The sequence below is a fragment of the Papio anubis genome, chromosome 5 (genome assembly GCF_008728515.1).
Source record: "Papio anubis isolate 15944 chromosome 5, Panubis1.0, whole genome shotgun sequence".
In the NCBI taxonomy this organism is placed as follows: Eukaryota; Metazoa; Chordata; class Mammalia; order Primates; family Cercopithecidae; genus Papio; species Papio anubis.
Window position 1 is genome coordinate 117,487,861 of NC_044980.1, and position 22,456 is coordinate 117,510,316.

The following is a 22,456-nucleotide window of genomic DNA, read 5'->3' on the forward strand; positions in this document are numbered from 1 at the left end:
TCATTGAAGATTAATGTGTAACCAATATAATGTTAAGTAGCTCACTCTATTCTGCTTCTTTGAAAACTGACCCTCCATTTCCTTAATTCCATTAGATTCTCTGTCCCTGTGAATGTGATAATGCCCTTCGGTCACCGTATCAGCCAGGAGTCTATGGAAGAGATGAGTTCACCATGGCGCTACTGCTTTGCAATGAAGATTGTCCTGGTTCCTGGTCTATGGCCTCCTAATGTGTCTGCCCTTGAGTATTCAAAGACTTTTTGAACTGAAAGTGACTCTCACACACTTGCTTACTGCAGCCAGCTTCAAGAGTGAGCCAAGCCAATGGCCCAGTCCCAGTTGTGGTTCTTCTGTGCTTCTGGTACCCACTCGCACATGTTTGTCTGGACAATAAATAATTTTATATGTGTACTTATGTGCACTGTCTGGAACTGGCTGGCTTTTCATATTCCGAAAAGTGACTAGGTCTTCTTATGAAGCTGAGGAAAGCAGTGGAAAGCAGCCTTTGCAGGTTCTCTTTAAACAAGTTGGCCTCTGCTGCTGCTCAAGTGAAATAAGACACATTAAATGTTCTCAGTCAGCTCTGTCAACTTGAGTTACTTCAAAAGTTGTCTGTCAATGTGGATATGAGGAAGACATCTACAAGACAATATACAAACTGTGCAAATGTACAGGTAAGTCCTCGAAGAGCTGGCAGGATCAAAACTGTCCACTGGGCCAGGAATACAAGGCATTGACTCTCTGAGGCACAGGAAGTGGTGGGCCATTTTTTTTCCTTGTTATGAAATATATAGTTGGAAACTACAGTTGAGGTGTTTTTGTAAAAATATTTGGTGAATATCAAATTTTAAAAACATTTCACTCAATAACCCGAATTAAGTTTCCATATTTCAGTCAAAACCTCAAACGGACAAGCAAACGTTTATTTATTTCTCTCACAGCATATTTTTTTAAATAGTTGGTTATATTCATACACACACAAACAGACTCAAAACTACGAAAAGACTAATCATGTTAGATAAAACTAGAAATTCAGAAAGAAGGCACTTCCCACAGTCATTTTCTTTGGGTGGTCTGTACCTTACTTTTTCCATAAGAATAATGGGCCTGATTATGGGAATCGTCTCCGTAAATGAGAAAATGCTAACTAGATGGTGTTTTTTTTTTTTTTTTGAGACGGAGTCTGCCTGTCACCCAGGCTGGAGGCAAGGGCCGGATCTCAGCTCACTGCAAGCTCCGCCTCCGGTTCCCCGCCCATTCTGCCTCAGTCCGGAGTAGCTTGGACTACAGGCTACCTCAGCCACCTCGGGCCCGGCTAGTTTTTTTGTATTTTAGTGAGACGGGTTTCACCGTGTTCACCAGGATGGTCTCGATCTCCTGACTCAGGATCCGCCTCCTCGCCTCGGCCTCCCAAAGTGCTGGGATTACAGGCTTGAGCCACCGCGCCCGGCAACTAGATGGTGTTGACAGAGCAACAGAAGGTACTCCAGGCAAAAGTGTTTAATTGTTCAGACACACCAAATGTGCCTTGTGTCACATAAAGGAAACAGCCACATTTCTAACATCCAAGGTTGGAAATACTGTGAAGGGGTCTCATATATACATTGAGTCTGAAGACTTAATTATGAAATGAATATATATGGGTATAATGTGTATGTATATAATAAATGCTCAATTTACTATTCAATTCCAAGAAATTATCAGATGAGCAGTAAGCATCCTGCCTGCCTCACAGCACTTTTTTACCTTCCTGGGTCTCCTGACTGGGTTATGTCAGACTTTGCTAGATACCCCCTGCAATTGTGCCCACGAGCCGAATTCCCCCTACTTTTTTTGTTGAGGACAGCTTTTGAAAATCTGTGATATGTCTTCTCTCATATTACAGCTTATTTTTCTTTTGCCAGGAAAATACCAGCCAAAATTATTTGAGATCAGAAAGGCCCCAGAAGGGCATATAGGAATGCTTTTGTAGATACTACTTTTGAAAACTACCTTGATGGTTCTTCCTCCTGCTGTAGTTATACACAGAAGAAGCCAAGGGAAAAAGAGACTACGAGAGGAAATAAAGTAGCAGGGGGCAGGACAGCACTCGGGCATGTCAGGGAAAACTGCACACTGCATGCATCAAGTGACAAATTATATATTATAAACAAATCATGAGATGCAGAAGGTTTTCTAGAAAACCCTGTCCTTCATCCTTCTTTATTCTGAAAAAGCAGAATCCAGAAGAAAAATGTTTGCAGAGACAGCAACACAAGTAAATCAGATTCCTTCCAGTTCAGAATGGATGCTTGACAGACTAATTTTCTCCCTTGAGTGTTTGAATTCTTCATATTTAAAAGTCTCTTTTAACTTCCTTCACTTGGGAGAGAAAGAGCTGTAAAAGTCATTCTAGACACAAGCCGAAGTTAAATCCAAACCTTTCTGACATCCAGAGCAAAGTCCTCCATTGATGCAGAGCCCAGTCATGTGGTCTCTTGGGAGCATCGTTTGTACTCTTGCAGATTCCTCTTGCTGAATAATTTTGGGTTTTACTATAAGGAGAAAGTCTCATTCCCTTTCTATGTAGGGTAGGACCCTGGGTATGAATGTTGAGAGCTATACATTTGACTTACAATTTCATCCCTTTGTCATCAAAATGTCAGCAAGTCCAAAGTTGGAAAGGATAACTGAGATGGGCACTCTCATCCAGGAAATATAAACTGGTACAACTCTTAGGGGAAGTAGTTAGGCAATATGTGTTTCTACTACATTAGAAATGTTTGTGTACTTCAACTCAGCAATTCAGCTTCCTGAAAACTGATCCCAGCATAAAAATTCCAAATTCACAAAACAAAACAAAAAAACTTCATACACAAAGACATACTATGTAATGCTATTTATATTTATCTAAGAAGTTGAAAGCAATGTAAATATCCATTCTTAATGGAATTTAAATTAAATTAAGCTTTGGTGTGTCTATACCATGGAATATTTGATATTTTAAAAAATGCTTCCTAGAAAGTGTTTTCCTAACACCAGAAATGCTTGTGTTTTAATGTTAAGATTAAAAGAAGGCAACATTTAAAAGTGTATCTACCTAGAACTACTAAGAAATTATAGCAAGGTTGCAGGATGTAAGGTTAATATACAAAAGTCAATCAATTTTCCATACACCAATAATGAGTAAGTAGAATTTGAAATTAAAAACACAATAATATTTATATTAGCAATGAAAAAGATGAAATACTTAAGTAGTATAAATGTAAAAGGAATATGTGTAAGATCTATATGAGAAAAGCTAAAGACCAGGCGTACTGGGTCATGCCCATAATCCTGTGCTTTGCGAGGCCAAGGTGGGAGGATCACTTACGCCCAAGAGTTAAAGGTTACAGTGATATCCTTGATATGATTGTACTACTGCACTCCAGCTTGGGCAACTGAGCAAGGCCCTGTCTCTAAAAAAAAAAAAAAATTTTTAATTAGCCAGGTGTAGTGGTGCCAGGTGCACACCTGTAGACCCAGCTACTCAGGAGGCTGAGCCAGGAGTATAGCTTCAGTCAAAAAGTTCAAGGCTGCAATGTGCTATGACCACATCACTGCAATCCAGTGTGGGTGACAGAGTAAAACCCTGTCCCCCCCACCCCCCCGCCCCCAAAAAAAGAGAGAGAGGAAACTATTCTCCAAAACATTCAAAGACCTTTTCAAATTCAATAATAAGAAAACAACTCTAAGAAAAATGGGCCAAAAACCTTAACAGTCAGCTCATCAAAATAGATATACAGATGGCTGATAAGTACCTGCAAAGAGGCTCCACATCATAAACTGTCAAGAAAATTCACATTAAAACAATGAGATACCACTACACACCCATTAGAATGGTCAAAATCCAGAACACTGACAACACCAAATGAACTCTCATTCATTTCTGGTGGGAATGCCAACAGTATTACCACTTTTCCAGAAAACAGTCTGGCAGGTTCTTACAAAACTAAACATACTCTTACCAGATGATCCTGCAATTGCACTCCCTGGTATTTACCCAAAGCAGTTAAAAACTTTATGTCCACACAAAAACCTACAAATGGATGTTTACAGCAGCTTTATTAATAATTGCCAACCTTGGAAGTTACCAAGATGTCCTTCAGGAGTGAATGGACAAATAAACCATGATACATCCAGACTCAATGAAATTAATATTCAGCACTCACAAGCAAAGAGTTATCGAGCCACAAAAAGACATGGAAGAAACTTAAATGCATATTGCTAAGTAAAAGAAGCCAATCTGAAAAAGGCTACAGACAGTATGATTCCAACAATATGACATCTTTAGAAACAGCAAAACAATGGAGACAATTAAAAGATCAGTAGTTGCCCGGGATGGGGGAAGGAGAGATGAATAAGTAGAGCACAGAAGATTTTTAGGGCAGTGCAAATACTCTGCATGAAACTACATGGTGAATACAGCTTATTATCTATTTGTCTAAACTCACTGATTGCATCACACCATGGGCAAACCCTAACATAAACTACGAGCTTTGGGTGATGGCGTGTCAATTAGATTCATCAGTTGTAACACATGTACCACTCTGGTGGAGAATGTTGATAATGGAGAGGCTATGCATGTGTAGGGGCAAGGGATATATGGGAAATTTTTGTACCTTCTTCTCGATTTTTTTGTGAACCTAAAACTGCTCTTACAAAACAGCCTTTTAAAAAAGTGTATCCAGGTCGGACACAGTGGTTCATGCCTGTAATCCCAGCACTTTGGGAGGCCAAGGCAGGAAGATCGCTTGAACCCAGGAGTTCAAGACCAGCCTGGGCAACATGGTGAGAGCCCACCTCTACAAAAACACAAACAAAGAAAACCTTATCCACTGAATGATCTCAACTAAAGACACTAAGACAAAGGCAACAAAAGCAAAAATAGCCAAGTGGGACTACATGTAACTAAAAAGATTCCGCACAGTAAAAGAAACAACAGAATGAAAAGGAAAAAGAATGGAAAAATATTTATAAACTCTGTTTCTGACAAAAGGTTAATATCAAAAAAAAAAAAAAACCACACACAAAATAACTCAATGAAAAAATGTGCAGAAATTTTTTACACAATTTTTTACACAATTTTTCATTGGGTTATTTGTTATTTGCTATAATCCCAGGAACTCAAGAGGCCAAGATGGTAGGATCACTCGAGGCCAGGAGTTCTTTTTTTTTTTTTTTTTTTTTTTTTTGAGACGGAGTCTCGCTCTGTCGCCCAGGCTGGAGTGCAGTGGCGCGATCTCGGCTCACTGCAAGCTCCACCTCCCGGGTTCACGCCATTCTCCCGCCTCAGCCTCCGAGTAGCTGGGACTACAGGCGCCCGCCACCACGCCCGGCTAGTGTTTTTTTTTGTATTTTTAGTAGAGACGGGGTTTCACCATGTTAGCCAGGATGGTCTCGATCTCCTGACCTCGTGATCCACCCGCCTCGGCCTCCCAAAGTGCTGGGATTACAGGCTTGAGCCACCGCGCCCGGCCGAGGCCAGGAGTTCAACACCAACCCGCGCAACATAGCGAGACCGTGTCTCAGCCAGGTATGGTGGCACACGTCTGTAGGCCCATCTCAGCTACTTGGGAGACTGAGGCAGAAGGATCACTTGAGCCCAGGAGTTTGAGGCTGCACTACAGGCTGGGTGACATAGCAAGACCCTGTCTCTTTTATTTAAAAAAAAAAAAAGAAAAGAAAAGAAAAGAAAGAAGGTGAGGGCTGGGGGACACTTGAATAGACTTTTCTCCAGAGGAGACACACAAATGGCCAAGTATGTGTGAAGATGCTCACAGTGCTCAGCATCACTACCCACAAAGGAAATGCAACCAAAACCATGAGACAGCACCTCGTACCTGTTAGGAGAGCCATTATTTAAAAAATCAAAAGATAACCATTCCACTTCTGGGTTGTTTATCCAAATTGAAGTCAGGATCTTGAAGAGATGTCTGTATTCCCATGTTCATCACAGCGTTATTCACAATAGCCAACATATGGAAGCAACCTAAGTGTCCATCAGTGGGTGAATAAAGAAAATGAGGAATATACACACACTGGACTATTATTCAGCATGTCAAAAGGACATCCTGTCATATGTGACACCGTGCATGAGCCTTAAGGATATTACATCAAGTGAAGTGAGCCAGTCACATAATTATTACACATATATGATGTATCTAAAGTAGCTGGCCAGACAGAAGCAGAATGGAATGGCGGTTCCCAGCAACCGTGGGTGGGAAAAAGGGGAAATTGCTGCTCAACAGGTAAAAAGTTTTAGTTGTTCAAGATAATTAAGTTCTAGAGATCTGCAGTACAACACTGTACCTAGAGTTAAGAATAAAAAAAAAAAATCAAGGAAATGAACTAACATATTTATTAAGTCATCACTAAATTGTGAGATTATAGAGTTTTTTCCCATCTACATTTTTACTCTTCTTCCCAAATCTCCTAAAATGGCATGTATTCCTTTTATAATTGAAAAATGAAAACTGTATTGAGGATATGTATGATTTGAGGGTAAAAGTATGTCAAATATTTTGTTCCTCCTTTCATGTGCAGATTAATCTTACAATAACAAGGATGGAAGCTGAAATATAATAAAATGTAATGAGATTTTATAATGCATTTTTAAAAATCAGTGACAAAGTAGATTTCTCTATTTTCAATTGTCTAGACCAAACTTAATTTAAAAGTAACATATTCCTGACTAGAAAGCTACACTACTCAAACAGGTATCAAGACCGTATCACTTTGTTCCACGAATTTATTCAACATTCAACAAATATGTATGGCGCACTTACTCTGTGCCAGGCGCTGGGGATCCAACAGTGAACAAAACAGATGGAATTTGTGCACTTAAGAAGCTTGCAGCATAGTGGGACTGAAAGTGATGGTTTGTATACATCAACCCAGCTGAAGCTGATTCAAATACTACTGCCAAAATCAGATGCTAGAATTATAAAGAAATTCCTATCATTCCATGTTTAAAAATAAACTCCAGTTATTACATCACATTTGACTCCCTTTCCAAAGAGCACTTTGTAAAATAGACAGGAACTTTTGTGAAGGGGTAGACAGAAATCCAGAACACCCAGGAATTGTATGAAGAACAAGGACTCTGAAAGTCCAACCACAATGTGTTCAAATCCAGACTCTCCCCCACTTGCCACGTGTGCTGCCTGGCACACATGAATCCCTTTCTAAGTCTCCTTTATTAAAATATAGATAATGACAGTGGGCTTCTTTTGGCTTTTGTTCTGAGGATTAAAGGAAATCATGACCTGACAAGCATGCCTAGCACAATGCCTGGCACAAAGTAAGTACTCAACAAGCCAGTCCCTTCTATCATCCACACAACATACATGTTTGCACATAAAAACAACAAAGAATCAAGGACAAGGATGTAAAAGTCAACAAAATGGGGGGATTGGAGTAAGTGGTAATGACTGTTGACGGATACAGGGTTTCCTTCAGGGTGATCAAAATGTTCTGAAATAAATTGTGGTGATGGTTGTGCAACTCTGAATACACACACACACAAAAAAAACACTGAATTATACTCCTGAAGTGGGTAGATTGTAAGTTATGTGAATTATATCTCAATAAAGCTGCTGTGAGAACTTATTTTTTAAATGTCAGTGGAATACTTTAATCAAATGTCCACCTAGGATAACAAGCTATTCTTTGCAACCAACGAGACCATCTCCATTTTGTAATTAGAAAATACCTCTTCAGCTCAAAGTCACTATAATATTAAGACACTCAAGATTTTCTTACTAATTCCTGACCAGGCGTGGTGGCTCACGCCTGTAATCTCAGCACTTTGGGAGGCTGAGGCGGGCAGATCATCTGAGGTCAGGAGTTCAAGACCAGCCTGGCCAACATGGTGAAACCCCGTCTCCACTAAAAAATACAAAAATTAGCCAGGCGTGGTGGCAGGCGCCTTAATCCCAGCTACCTGGGAGGCAGAGGCAGGAGAATCGTTTGAACCTGGGAGGCAGAGGTTGCAGTAAGCCGAGATAAAGCCACTGCCCCAAACCTGGGGGAAAAGAGCAAGACTTCTCTCTCAAAAAAAAAAAAGATTTTCTTACTAATTCCTTCTTTACAGGAAGAAGACTAAAAAGCGGAACAATACCACATATACATACAAATATTATAAGATAGCGCTTACATCTTTTACCATAAGTCCTAAGAAAAAATTAGTTTTAAAGTTTTCCATTATATATTCACATATAAGAATAAACCTGGCTATAATATCAACCAACACAAAAAAAGAGGTAACAGTGTCTTTACATAGTGAGTTTTAAACCTATTGGTTCATTACTTAGCACCTAATGTCACCACGAAAATACATACACAAATGACACCAAAAAACAAATATTTGATCTAAAACATTAAACTGAATCCTACTCAACAACAGCTTATTTTTCACATTGACAAGAGTTAAAGTGACGGTCTATGTTGTTGCTTTCCCACAAAATACACAATCACTCATCATATCCAAATTTGGCTGCAATCCCTCATCAGGAAAAGCATAAAACAAGTAGGTCCACAAGTAAAGCAAATCCAGGAAAATGGCACAAAACCCAGGACAATTCCTTCCTTTCTCTCCATTCAGTACACCTTTATTGACTGTCTATTGTATGCCTATGTGAAGACCTGTCTTTCGTTTTTTTCTACCTTCTGTATTTTTCTATGAAGCTGCTAACATTTCATGAATCTTTTTATTTTTTTTATTTTTTTTGAGACCGAGTCTCGCTCTGTCACCCAGGCTGGCATGCAGTGGTGCCATCTCAGCTCACTGCAAGCTCCGCCTCCCGGGTTCAAGTCATTCTCCTGCCTCAGCCTCCTAAGTAGCTGGGACTACAGGCGCCATCCACCATGCCCGGCTAATTTTTTTTTTTTTTTTTTGTATTTTTAGCAGAGACGGGGTTTCACCGTGTTAGTCAGGATGGTCTCGATCTCCTGACCTCATGACCCGCCCGCCTCGGCCTCCCAAAGTGCTGGGATTACAGGCATGAGCCACCGTGTCAGGCCCTCATTAATCTTAAAATGAAAATACCCTGATGAGTTTTGTTGTTTATTATGTATCCTTAATTCGATTTTATTTTTACTAAAAAATTTTTTTTTCATCAATGTACTCAGAATAATCAGAGGTAACTAAGATGGTAAATATACAGATTTGATTCACTATTTGGGTTGCCTTTTCCATATGAAAGTGGGTAGCACTTGTGAACTTCAGAAGTGACTGCTACCCTGAGCTGCTGTGCTGACAATGGTGATGAACCTCAAGGAATCATCCACACTTTTTGGTTTTTTTTAATTATACTTTAAGTTCTAGGGTACATGTGCACAACATGCAGGTTTGTTACATATGTATACATGTGCCATGTTGGTGTGCTGCACCCATCAACTCGTCATTTACGTTAGGTATATCTTCTAATGCTATCCCTCCCCCTCCCCCTCCCCCCACCCCACAACACGCCCCGGTGTGTGATGTTCCCCTTCCTGCGTCCAAGTGTTCTCATTGTTCAATTCCCACCTATGAGTGAGAACATGCGGTGTTTGGTTTTCTGTCCTTGCGACAGTTTGCTCAGAATGATGGGAACCACCCACACTTTCACTGACAACTTCCATGGCAAGATGGCCCAGGAAGCCAAGGGGAAAGTTCACAGCCAATACAGAGTGGCACTAAGTAGTAGTTCTTCCAGCCCCTCAAAACTTCTGTAGAGTTCACATTGAGGCTCACCACTTGGCCCTTTTTCTCATTAGCATGGTAATTAAACAACCATGCTCACCTGCCCAACTCACATACTGGGGGCTGATTTATCTCCATTTAGCACAGGAGTCATAAGAAGCATGCGCACTAGACATCTCAAGTTCCCCATCATTGCACTGTTATAATCGCCACTGATTTGGATAGAGGTAACGAAATACAGACATCTTATTCCTCTTGGGAGTCAAAGTTGAATTGATAAAGTCACTATGAAATACCTCAATAAATAGTATTTCACTCTGTAAAGTACTATACCAACTCCATGCTGTTACTGAAAATACAAAGTAAGCCTGGATTAATGTTTAATCTTGCCTCAAATTTATCAGAATTTCAAAAGAAAAGTTCTATTTTCAGTTGTAAGATTGGTAAGCAAATACTGCTAAACAGGAATAACAATACCACAGATTCATTTTCCATTACATAGGATCATTTACCTTTTAAATTGATTAGCTTGAGGCTGAGTGAGATACCTCACTATAATCCCAGCGCTTTGGGAGACCAAGGTGGGTGGACTGCTTGAGTCCAGGGGTTCGAGACTAGCATGGGCAACATGGCAAAACCTCGTGTCTACAAAAAATACAAAAAAAAAATGAGCTGGGTGTGGTGGTATGCACCTGTGGTCCCAGCTATTTGGGAGGCTGAGGTGGGAAGACCACCTGAGCCCAGGAGATCAAGGCAACAGTGAGCCATGATCACAACAACCGCACTCCAGCCTGAGCGATGAACTGAGACCCTGTCTCAAAAAAAAAAAAAAAAAAAAACAAGAATTAGCTCGAACCTCCTCCTGCATTGCACACTTAAACACTATCATCTTTATGACTTTGGAGATACAGGAGCACCCAGCCCGAAGCAGAAGAATTTAAGAACATCTCTGGTGATTTAAAAGAGAATCATTTCGGTCGGGTGGGGTGGCTCAGGTCTGTAACCCCAGCACTTTGGGAGGTCGAGGTGGGTGGATCACCTGAGGTCAGGAGTTCGAAACCAGCCTGACCAACATGGAGAAACCCCGTCTCTACTAAAAATTTAAAAATTATCGAGGCGTGGTGGCGCGTGCCTGTAATCCCAGCTACTCAGGAGGCTGAGACGGGAGAATCACTTGAACCCGGCAGGTGGAGGTTGCAGTGGGCCAAGATCGTACCACTGCACTCTAGCCTGGGCAACAAGAGCAAAACTCTGTCTCAAAAAAAAAAAAGAAAAAGAAAAAGAAAAGAAAGAATCATTTCTTTCTCCAATTAACTACCCTGAAAACACTGATTCCCAAAGTCAATTTCCTTCCTTGAAAAATGCATCAGGTGAAGAAGGTCCTCATACAAACAAGCATTCTTCCTCTCACACCAGGTGCTGAGTCTTCTCATTAAAACAACAGTCACTATGGTAAGTTGCCCTTTGTATTTCCATTGCCCCCACCCCCGAAAAATCTGATTCTCCGAGCACAATTCTATATTTGGTACATTAACAACTTTCCTTAATACTATGGGGTTCTGAATCATCTCAAAAATAATTCAGCAGAGGCCACACAGAAATAGAAGTATTGCATCTGGCTCACTTGAGAAATCAACAGTAGGGTCCACTCTTCCCATATCAATAACTTAGGAAGACTGGTACTACCAGTTGTTTGTTAAGCCTCTTAAATCCTCTGTGGAGTTCATGTTGAGGAACAAAGACAGACCTCTTCTTCATCAGCACAATGATTAAACAACTCTGCTCACCTGCCATAGCATCCTGATGGACACTGTGAGGTAAGCAGGACAGGTGTCCCTATGTCCATTTTATATCTGGGAAAGTGAAGCAATAACACATGTGTCTTCCTTACAGGGAAAAGGTCAAGGAACTTGCAGAGGGCTAAGACATAAACTCTTTGCCACGAGAGTGGTTTTCAACCTTGTATGCGCATTAGAATCACCTAGGGAGCTTTGACAAAACACCAATACCAAACCAGACCAAAACGCCAACCCAGACTAAAATGCCTGCGGTGGTGCCTGGGCATCAGTGGGTTTTAAAAGCTCCCAAGGTGATTCAAAGGCACAGCACTGAGAACCATCTTTGGCAAGTACCAGTTTTCTTTCTCTCACTTTCTTTTCTTCTTGGCTTTACTTAACCAGTAAGAAAGTGAAAGGGTCGTGAATGACAGAGTGGCAGAGCAGTAGTAAATAACAGTCATCACAATGGCGACAGATGCAGCTAAACCAAGTATGTATTCAGGTAAGGCAAAAAAAAAAAAAAAAAAAAAAGCCAATAAGAAACATGATTCAATAAAAATCAAAAGGAAACACATTCATAAAGGCTAAAAAGCCAAGTTCAGCACATATGTATTACACATATTGCTATATACACTATGTTTTTCTTCTGGTGTTTTTTTTTTTTTTAAGAGCAAATTTTCAAACAAATGACTATACAGAGGCATGTGTGTCCCAAATGGCAGGAATAAATGCTAAGGAAATTCTTTCCAACATCTGTGAGTAATTTTGTACCATACATCATTGGTCCTATGCATTCACCTTAAAGAAAAAAGATCAGAGTAGAATTACCAAACATCCAAATGTAGTAATAGTTTTTCTCTCCTATTAGGCATGATCTGAAACCCATTAATTTTTTACAGAGGGAACTTCACTAGTAACACTTTATTCGTGAGCACAACTTGGTACTTAGACAACCAGTACTTCATGTACTGGCAGTAACACTAGGGGAAAGACTATGACTAAAAGAATCCTCCTCTAATGAGAAACTCTAAACACAAGAAACAATTAAGTATTGAATGGGGATCCTCCTAGTCCAGTCTTGCAATTCCCAACCATCCAAAGAAATCACAGTAATATTCAATATTCCCCAAAGAGTGCAGACATGAACTCTTAAAATTCTAGGATCTTAAAACACACGCATATATATGACCTTCACACACATATGATCGCACGTAACAAATTAGGTTTGTGGAAAACACTATCAGTTACACAATACTCTCAAAGTGAAAATACCAGGGACAGGATTTTATTCAACTCCATCTACAGGACATTAGTCAAAGGCACCTGACAGTTTTATAAATGCTCAACTTGAAGCTCTTTGTTAGTGAAACCTCATACTACAAAACTATTGTAGCTTACTCTCCCCTCCCCTTCTCCTGGAATCCCTCTCTTTCAGCCCTGCCAAATAACTGGCTCCCAACGTGTTTGTTCTGTGTCTCTCTTTGTTTTTCCCAAAAGGAAAAATTAATGGTCAAGTGGGTTTAATTTTTAAATTGGTACAAGAGCTTTAAACACGCTGTAGTGAGAAAAATGCAAATGGAACGCTCTTGCAAATGGCTGCACATTAAACATACATCTTATGACCCAGGCCTTTACTAAGACGAGTTCTTAAATTCTTTGGAGGTCAGAAGTTTAGTTTATTCAGCAAGAATAACTCTATTAACAGCTCCAGCTCCTTCTTGTCACCACAGTAAACATCCACACATTCCAAATCCTGGAAAATGTGAGGCAGTAAAGAGAAAGCTGGAGCTGCCAACAGCCTGAAAACCTTCTAAAGCTATCAGTCCATTGTACGAATGTACAAAGATATCCACAGAAATGGATGGATCGGAGCACATATAAAAGCAGCTACATTGGACTCAGGAGACCAGTTTTTCAGAGGACAGAGTGGAACTGGTGAGGCTTTATGTATATCACTATCAAATAATAATAATAATATCTTACAGCTCTTTAAGCAGATGCCCAGAATTCCACATCAACTTATGTACTGCTATAGTTTTCAGACCCTGATTTTTTTCCTAAATAATCCTATCTTTGAGAAGAGGCTGAGGTTAAAAGTCAAAACTAAGCAGACTTCTAAGCAAAGTGAAAAATAACTCAAGCTTTACAGCTGTTCCAGAAAGTCTGTGGCTAATTTTACAACATCTACCACCCAGTGAGGTCACACTGCAGGAACTTAGTCCTACTCCACACTTGAATAAATAAAATCATGACAAGCAATAAACTGATGGGAGTGCTAAGTCATAGCTAAGAAATGGGAAGACAGCATTTCACTCTAATGAGTAAATTATCCAAGTACAAAAAAATCTGATGTTCAAGTTTAGGGAAATTAACCCTTACACTTTCCAAATATTTTGCTGTTCCTGAAAATGTGTGCACCTAAACAAATTCACTGTGACCTTATTAAGGTCTTGAATCCTTTTTTGTACTTTTCACACCGAAGTGTCAGTCTGAAAGCCTTATCCACCATTTCCCTTAGAGAAAATGAAAGGGAAGGCAAACTGCACAACCCAAGAGAATAACATGATAGAAGCTTGCTCCCCACATGGGACCCCTTGAACTGGAGGGTGACTGAACAGACAAGCAAGATGAGACAAATTCTGGCTCCTCCAACATCAGTTCCTCCCAATGTGGTTCCACGGTATTGTTTCAAATGGCTTCCCAGAATATCTGAAAAACCCAAATTAAAAGTACAAAAAGAAAGAAGAGACCCCAAACTCAAACATTTCTGAAGCCACAAAAGTAAATTTTAATCACTTCCCTCTGAGCAAACAAGAACTGACCATAGTCATACTTTCAGACCTTTTCTCTGATTCTTTCTTGTATACTCTTTATTTATACTTACCAGTGCCATCTATAAATATTTTTTATTTAATTATGAAACATATCCTACAAGAGTATATTTAATGTAAAATGTAGAATTCAGAGTTCTCTAAGAACCTTTGTTTTTTACCTTGAAACAGCTTAAGCCATTTTCTACCTTTTAAGAATTATACTCAACACTTGTCATCTGATTTTCATTTATTTTTATTTTCTTCTATCATTCCCCGGTTTGTCACTATCCCTAACTATTTTTTCTCAACTACTTCTTGCCCAGCAGTTACCCTCAACATTCCCCATTCACTCAGTCACTTTTGTATACATTTCACCTTCTCCCTTTGAGTTTTGGCCCTCAAATTTTCCCCCTTGATTCAGAGGAATCGAGTGAATAATTGTGACTCTCAGACCCTTCTTGTTACCCTCATCCTGCCCTTACTCCTCTGGCAAATGACCATGATATCAACAAACTGTCATCTCCTTTATCTTTGACCAATCTAACCGACAGGAGAAAAAAGTTCCCCACCCCTTCATTTTTCTTTGTTCCCTGGTACACTCTGAAGCACCCTGCAGCATGCTTCTTCCTTATCCCTTCTACTCTACTCATTCTCCAATGGAGCACTGCAGCTCGTCTTGGTACTTAGTTTTCAATTATTGGTTGGCTTGTTTTGGTTGGCTTGTTAATGACACTGGCCATATGAAACACGTTGTACCTGGTGGTCATGTGCTATGAGACATGGCCAAGATTTGGATCCACTATCGGCATGGCATATGCTCTGATGTATATTCCAATAGCAATGATAGATTAATCCTGATCCATTTCCTTTGAACCTTGTTTCTCTTGTGGCCAATGGACTGCATTTGCCAAATGGATTGCCGAGTTAAGGAACAGAAAAGGTTTTATGTCTCTGGCCATAGAAGAGAAGTGACCGGCTTACTAGGGCTTAAGTCTTTGGCCCTGGCCTCATTACTTCCGAGCACCAGCTGGCCACAACCACATCATGACCATGATCCTCACTATGTACAAGAACCTTGGTTCAATTCAGAAAATAAGTATAAGCCTCCATAACACAAAAACAACCATGTCAAGATAGACACATTGGTTGGCACCCTAAGAATTACATAAACTTGAGATCTATCTCCCTTCCCAATTTCCACAATACCTTTTAGGGGCAGAGTAAACCCTAACCCGCTTCTCACAGTCCTTCCATGTTAGCACTTAAAAGAGGAGAATCACTTTTCGAAACACCTGACTCATCCGCAATGTAAAAGCAGCCATGCACAAGAGGACAAACACAGTTCTTCCTTCCAACACAAATCCAGAGAGCGGAAAAAAACACTTTTCATTCCTCTCTGAATACCGCAAAACCAATTCTCCTCACAGGTGGACATAAATACATCGTGGGGAAGAGGGCATGGGGAAATATATAAAAATAAACTGTATTTACCTTCTTCTGTTTCATGCCACACGATCCCTTCCAAATTCACACTGGTCCCAGGTTCACAGGGCCCAAGACACTCTGGCTCTGTCACTACTCCAACTTCACACGTATTGACACCCACAGAACGAGTCCGAACCAAAAGCTGTTCAACCGGTGCTGCAATATTGGATGAAGATGGGGAAAAGTAGGAGGGTAGAATCTGAGGCGTGAGACTGCTGGAAATCGGCGGTGGTGGCGCTGGCACTGTAAACAGGGGATCAACCTGAAAGACAGACAGGCTTACTGCAGTAGGGCTGCATTCCGTGCATTCCTTTTAATGCAATTTGCTTATACCACTTCTAGAATATATCACCATTCCAAATTCCATTTGCAATTATAATATGCTTTGAGTGCTTCAATGGTGCCAAAATATAAAGTAGAATAGAAATGAGCATTTTGTTTTTTCATGCCAAATAAGGTAAACATGAGCGCGCTAGCTCCCTGAATCATAAGCAGGCCTTCAGTGGTCTTCTAAATCCATCCTTGGACAACCGTTAGCCTCAGCAGACGTGAATGAAACATGTTTTGCAAAATTAAGGCTACTTCTGACATGTAATGAAATCTCATTTTAAAAATGATAACATTTTCCAAAGGCGAAACTCCAATAAACACTAAAAATTTAAGTATAAGAGATGAACTAAAATTGTTTTCAAAGCACTTGATAAACCATAATGAATTAAATCACTACTAAAATATATTAGCTTTGCTGAATATATAAATATATGAACTTTACAATCTACACCGAAACATAAAAACTGGATATTGTTAGCATGTATTCAGAATCAACTCCTAATTAAGTGTTCTATTGCAAAGTTTAGCAGAATTCATATCCGGGGGAGATAAATGTGTGTGCCCCACATCAACAGAACTTGAGTTTCTCCAATGCACAAATTCTTCCGTGGTTAAACTGGTAAAGATCCTTAATGAGCTTGATTAAGGCTCAGCCACCATCTCTCTAAATAGAGGAAATGTAAATCACAGCCAACTACAAGATCTTGTGGTGCAATGACATCCCCTTTGCACCGCTATCCCCAGGAGAGCAGCAAAGGAGTTCTTCATCACAAAAGTTTAAAAGTCTGGCCATAATGAAACCAAAGGCTATGCATGTACTAAACAGTACATTCATTTGGCCCATTGCTAGGACTGCTACAGATACCTCTGACCCTGATTATTGGTTGTGAAAATGCCACACACAAAGCCCATTTGTACCAGGACTCCAGATTATCTATGTCTTTGTGTTGCACATAGAAACGGCCTACATTTAAGGGATGACACCTCACAAGTATTATCAGTTGGGCTAACAAATCCTGTATGTAAACAGGACAGATCGAAGATCATTCTGGTAAAAATGTTATCTTATTCTGCTGTTCATAGATTCCCAGTTATCCACTGTAAGTTATCTTTTGTAGCCACTTGGCTACAGGCGTGATAGTATATAGTCTTTGTTGGTTTTTGGTTTTTTTTTTTTTTTAAAGAAACAAAACAAAAAGAGTGTATTTCAAGAGTCATATGAGGAAGTGTGCTCCTAGTTAAACAGCTGAAGCAGTCATCTGTGTGGGCTCCTTGTTCATATGACTGTAGGAACTATTTCTACAGTTTGCATTTCACTAAAATGATAAACTGACGTTCACTTGCCTGAGTGATCCAAGATGCAACAGAACAGCCTTTCACCCATCTGCATGTTAAAAAAACTTAATTTCCTGCTCTCAAAGCTGCCATAAAACTTCTTTTGCTCCATGCTTTTTATTGTTCTGCATTCTTGATCACAGAGCCCAGGAAAGAAAAGCATTTAACAGCCCCAAACCCCAGGTACTGTGATTTATGCTTTTGTGTAAATGTAGCTTAATGTGGATCAAAGTTCACACTGATAGTTCTTATTTTAAAACTGAGCTGACAAATGAACAAAGGGGTTCTGAGAGAGGAAATTTAAGGGGGAAAAAAACAATGCTACCTAGTAGTCTTTATTACAACTAAAAGACTGTCTGAGATTAGAATCACTTTCCAGAGTCAAAAATAGAGACCAAAGAAAATTGGGGTTTTTTTGCAGGCTTTCCAGCTTCTTAATTTGTATAGTTAGTTGTAAATTGACTGCAATTCGATGTCACATGTATAAATTGAAAAGAAAAAATAGAACATTATTCTGAAAATATTCTTCATATTACCTGATCAACAGCCTACATTAATATCAAGAGAACAAATGTAGCTTGAATAGGATGTATAAGAAAATGAAATAAAATTAGAGATGAAGAGTCTTACAGCATATCAATTCTCTGATTTGGAGGTGAGAACACAATGGGGCAATGAGAGTTATGGTGGCAAGATATACTAACACTAGGACTGGCACCAACTCTGATATTAACTAGCTTATGACCCTGGAGAGTCCTTCAACCTCTCTGAGGCCCATTTTCCTCAACTAGAAAACACATTATTGGCCAGGTATAGTGGCTCACACCTGTAATCCCAACACTGTGGGAGCTCCAAGCAGGAGTATCACTTGACGCTGGGAGTTGGAGATCAGCCTGGGCAACACAGCAAGACCCCCTTCTCTGCAAAAAAGAATTTAAAAATTAGACAGGCACGGCTGGGCACAGTGGCTCACGCCTGTAATCCCAACACTTTGGGAGGCTGAGGCGGGTGGATCACGAGGTGAGGAGATCGAGACCATCCTGGCTAAGACGGTGAAACCCCGTCTCTACTAAAAATACAAAAAATTAGCTGGGCGTGGTGGTGGGCACCTGTAGTCCCAGCTACTGGGGAGGCAGAGGCAGGAGAATGGCGTGAACCCAGGAGGCAGAGCTTTCTGTGAGCTGAGATCTTGCCACTGCACTCCAGCCTGGGCGACAGGGCAAGATTCCGTCTCAAAAAAAAGAAAAAAAATTAGCCAGGCACTGTGGCATGAGAGTAGTCCCAGATACTAGAGAGGCTGAGGTGGGAGGATCAATTGAGCCCAAGAATTCAAGGCAGCAGTGAGCTATGATCATGCAATGGCACTACAGCCTGGGCAACAAAGCAAGTCCGTCTCTTAAAAACAACAGCAAATGCATTCTTCAGTCACCTAATATTGATGACAAATCCCATCACAACAGAGTTTCTAGACTAAAGCCTTATTTCAACATAACTCCACCTATAGATATATATTTGCATGCAGACACACACACACACCTCTCTCTCTCTCTCTCTCTCTCTCATATTTATGTAATTTCCAAGTTCAAATTTCTATGGAACCAGGATGCCTTGAGGGGAGAAGCCAGAGTACTTTGGGCCTACTTGTAAGTTAATTGTGTTTGTTTCCATTAACACAATCCAAATGCAACCATGAAAGTTCAATTGATATTTATAGCAAGAACATTTGAGCCCAATTCAACATGTTTTAAAATGAGAAAGACAAGGTTCAGAGAGTTTGACTAAATATAAACTTAATCATAAATAGTACCCCAACGTGATAATAGTCTTTAGACTATTTAAGGCTTTTAAGGCTTAAACCCGATAGTTACTATTGTTTTGAGGTTCACATTTTTGACTTGCACAAGTGAACTTCTCAGTTCGTTTTTCCACTGTAGTATCGGCTTTTCATGGTGACTCAGAACTGCCACTCCCATAGGTACCAGACCAGCACTACCAGTGAGAGGAGAAGCAAATGAGAGGAGAATCGCACCTTCCCCCCATTCACTGTGAGATGTTGGGATTGGGGAGGAGGTGGAGCACAAAGTCTACCCACGTGGTCTACCATAGGGCCCTCTTCCTTAGAGGTAGCTAAGAACAGGATTTGCAGGTGGGGATTACAGCCACTCCCAGAGGTGTTTTTATTTGGCAGGTATGTTACTTTTTAAAACATTCCGATTTTTTTACCAACACTTTAATAAATTGGGGAAGAATTTAAATTTCTCCTCTTTCGTAAAATAATAATTGAATAATGTGCTCTCCTGGGCCCACATTCCTCATGGCATCAGCTGACAGGACTGAGCTTCACTGCAGCCTTGCCACGTGACTTGCCCAACCAGAGAATGCTGGAGTTTGTGCTTCTAGCCTCTCCCTGAAACAATCACAGAATGTCGCCTAGCCCGACCCACTCAGTTGAGAGAAAACTGTGACCCGTATTTGTACAAGTGTAATAAGCTATCTCTAGTGGCAGCCCAGGTACACATAAAACGATGGCATCCCACAAGCAGAAAATTGACAGGAGTTCAACATACACTAGGAAACAGAAGAAGAGTGGAAGGGAAGTAATTCAAAGAGTGTGGCCAATTCTTTCTGCTAGGTAATGCACTCAGCAGGAGCTGCTCCCCCCAAAAGGTTTCAGTTCTCTTGTGTATCTCAGTGTCAAACGTGAAGTCACATGTATCATATGTAAAGCAGGATTTTAAAGCATTTTCAGTAGTTATTTTTGCCTTATACAAAAGATCAAGTCCACTGCACCCTGATTTCTCAGGTCACTGATCCATACACTGAACCATAATTTCTTCAGCCAATGAAGGTCGTTAAGGCAGAGGGTGGCCACAGTTGCCACAAGGACTCCCTGCAGTAAGGAGGCAGCATACCACGCCTGGAGCCTCTGGTTCTGTTAGCAGACAGAATTGGGTTCAAATGCTGACCCTGTCAGTACCTGCTGTGTGGAACCCTGAGCAAGTTACCGGGCTTCTCTTCTCTAAGACTCAGTGTCTAGTTCTAAGAAATGGGAGTAATAGTAACAATTACCCCCACAAGAGTTGCAGTGAAGACTCAGTGAGATAATCCGTGCAAAGTGAATGCTCAGCATAGTGCTTAGCTCAGTAAACACTGGCTTAAAAGTCCCTGGTCTGATATTACAGTTCCCTAACCCTGCACACAACCTTCCAAAGCTCCTTTTTATATCCTACTATATTTAACATAAATCTATAATCCCCTCCAAATGCATGGTTAAGTGCGGTTAAAGTATGTTAAAAATATAAGAAAGGGGGCTTAACCTTGAGAAGCTCAGCCTGGGGAAATACTGCTTCTTTCATACACTGGCATCTGGCAGCAGTCGACTGGCTTAACCCACCCCCATTTTACAATTTTATGGCAATGATGGGATCACCATGAAGGTCCTGATGAGTCCCGTACTACTACAGAATCTCCTCCTCCTAATCTCTAGTTGCAGCTTTTTTTCATGCACTGCTGCCCTAACAGTCAGCTCACCTCAACTCTTATCACACATCCACCCAATAATTACTACCTGCCGTGTGCCAGGCACCGTGCAACCTGCTAGAACAAGAGTGGCCCAAACAGACCAGGTCCCTGCCCTTGTGGACTGACTGTGTAGTGGGCAAGACTGTGCACTAGTCAAATAATCATACAAATACAGCAAAATTACAAGGATAATTGTAGAACTACAACCAAAGGACCTTTCATGGTGGCCTGAGAGCAAAAAGTAGGTTGTTAATGGAAGACAGGGTGGGGCAGGGATCTGTCTTCATTGGGAGTTGGAATCCCAGCTCTACTGTTAGCTACAAAACCTTAAGCAAGTAGTGTGATCGCTCTGGGGAATCACTGCCTTCATCTGTAAAACGGAATTAACCCCTGGTTCATGTGACTACTACATAAGATCATACAAATAACTTTAGCTCAGGGCCTGGTAGAAGGTAGCACTCAGTAAATAGGGGCTACTGCTATTGTCAATATTAGTATCATTATTACAAATATATCTGAGACCTGCAATCGATAGGTGGTTTGGCCCTATGGGACCAAATGCTAGTATTTGCTGCATTCAAAGGCAATTCACAAGAGGCAACTACAAATCCCTTTCTGAGGGGAGTAACACAATATAGTTCTAATCAGATACTCCTCATTTAAAAATCAGTGTGGGGGATTGTTAGTCTAATAATACTAATAACTGGAATAAAATATCAGAGTAGAGAACTGGCCTGTTTCAGCAATGGTTTCTTTGTCAAAGCTCTTTTCTGTCATCTTGATAGGACACTGATGTAACCTATTAGAGCCCAAAAAAAGAGGAAAGCAGGAAAGCAGCCATCTCCACTGGAAAAAAAAAGACCCATAAGTCTAACAGCTGGTGGTGGCAGCCTGTCAAACTGAGGAAAGTTAATGTCAAGAACAGACTCGCGGCAGTCTCTCACTGTTATTTTTGCATGATTATTCCCAGGTGTTGGTGCATGCTGAGCAGTAGCCTGGCTATTTATCACACGAGAGAGCCTAAGAGCATGGGAGGAGGGAACAGGGAGGCTGAAGGGAGACAGGGAAGAAAAGGTTATTTACACAGATAGTGGCACTTAGTGTGTGTAATCAAAGGGCTGGGTTAGGGGCGGGTAATCTGCAGGGAAATCCTGGCAATGTTGTCTCTGTTCACCTTCTTTCAAAGGCTTCCTGAGTGCTGATGGGCAAGGAAGGATCCAAAGATGGAGTGTTGGTGGGGACAGCTTTTCATCACTGGGACATTTCACTGTGTTGGTCAGTGATGCTTTCAGTACCAGGAAACCGACAGCCCGTGAGGATACGTGGCTAGGGCAGGGCTGGAGAGGGCTCCCTCGAGCACTCCTACTCCACCTAGACCCAACAAAGAGACATTGAGGTGGCTCTGCTGCCAGGTAGAAGGAGAAGGTGAAACCCAGGACTGCCAAGAAGCAAGCCTCCAGAAGGCAGAGAGATTTCCTCCTTTACCTGGA

General features: G+C 40.8%; 1 protein-coding gene across 10 annotated transcripts in view; it reads right to left on the reverse strand.

The window, feature by feature from the left end:
- The window catches only part of ZNF608 (zinc finger protein 608), a 135,603-nt gene that overhangs the window by 71,858 nt on the left and 41,289 nt on the right, over positions 1-22,456 (reverse strand). For all 10 annotated transcript variants that reach the window (XR_002522715.2, XM_009208996.4, XM_009209004.4 and 7 more), the window contains one exon: positions 15,786-16,041. Coding sequence is in view for 8 of the 10 variants with exons in the window: in XM_009208996.4 (XP_009207260.1) it covers positions 15,786-16,041 (256 nt within the window). In the remaining 2 variants the exon portion in view is untranslated. The remainder of the gene's footprint in view (positions 1-15,785; positions 16,042-22,456) is intronic.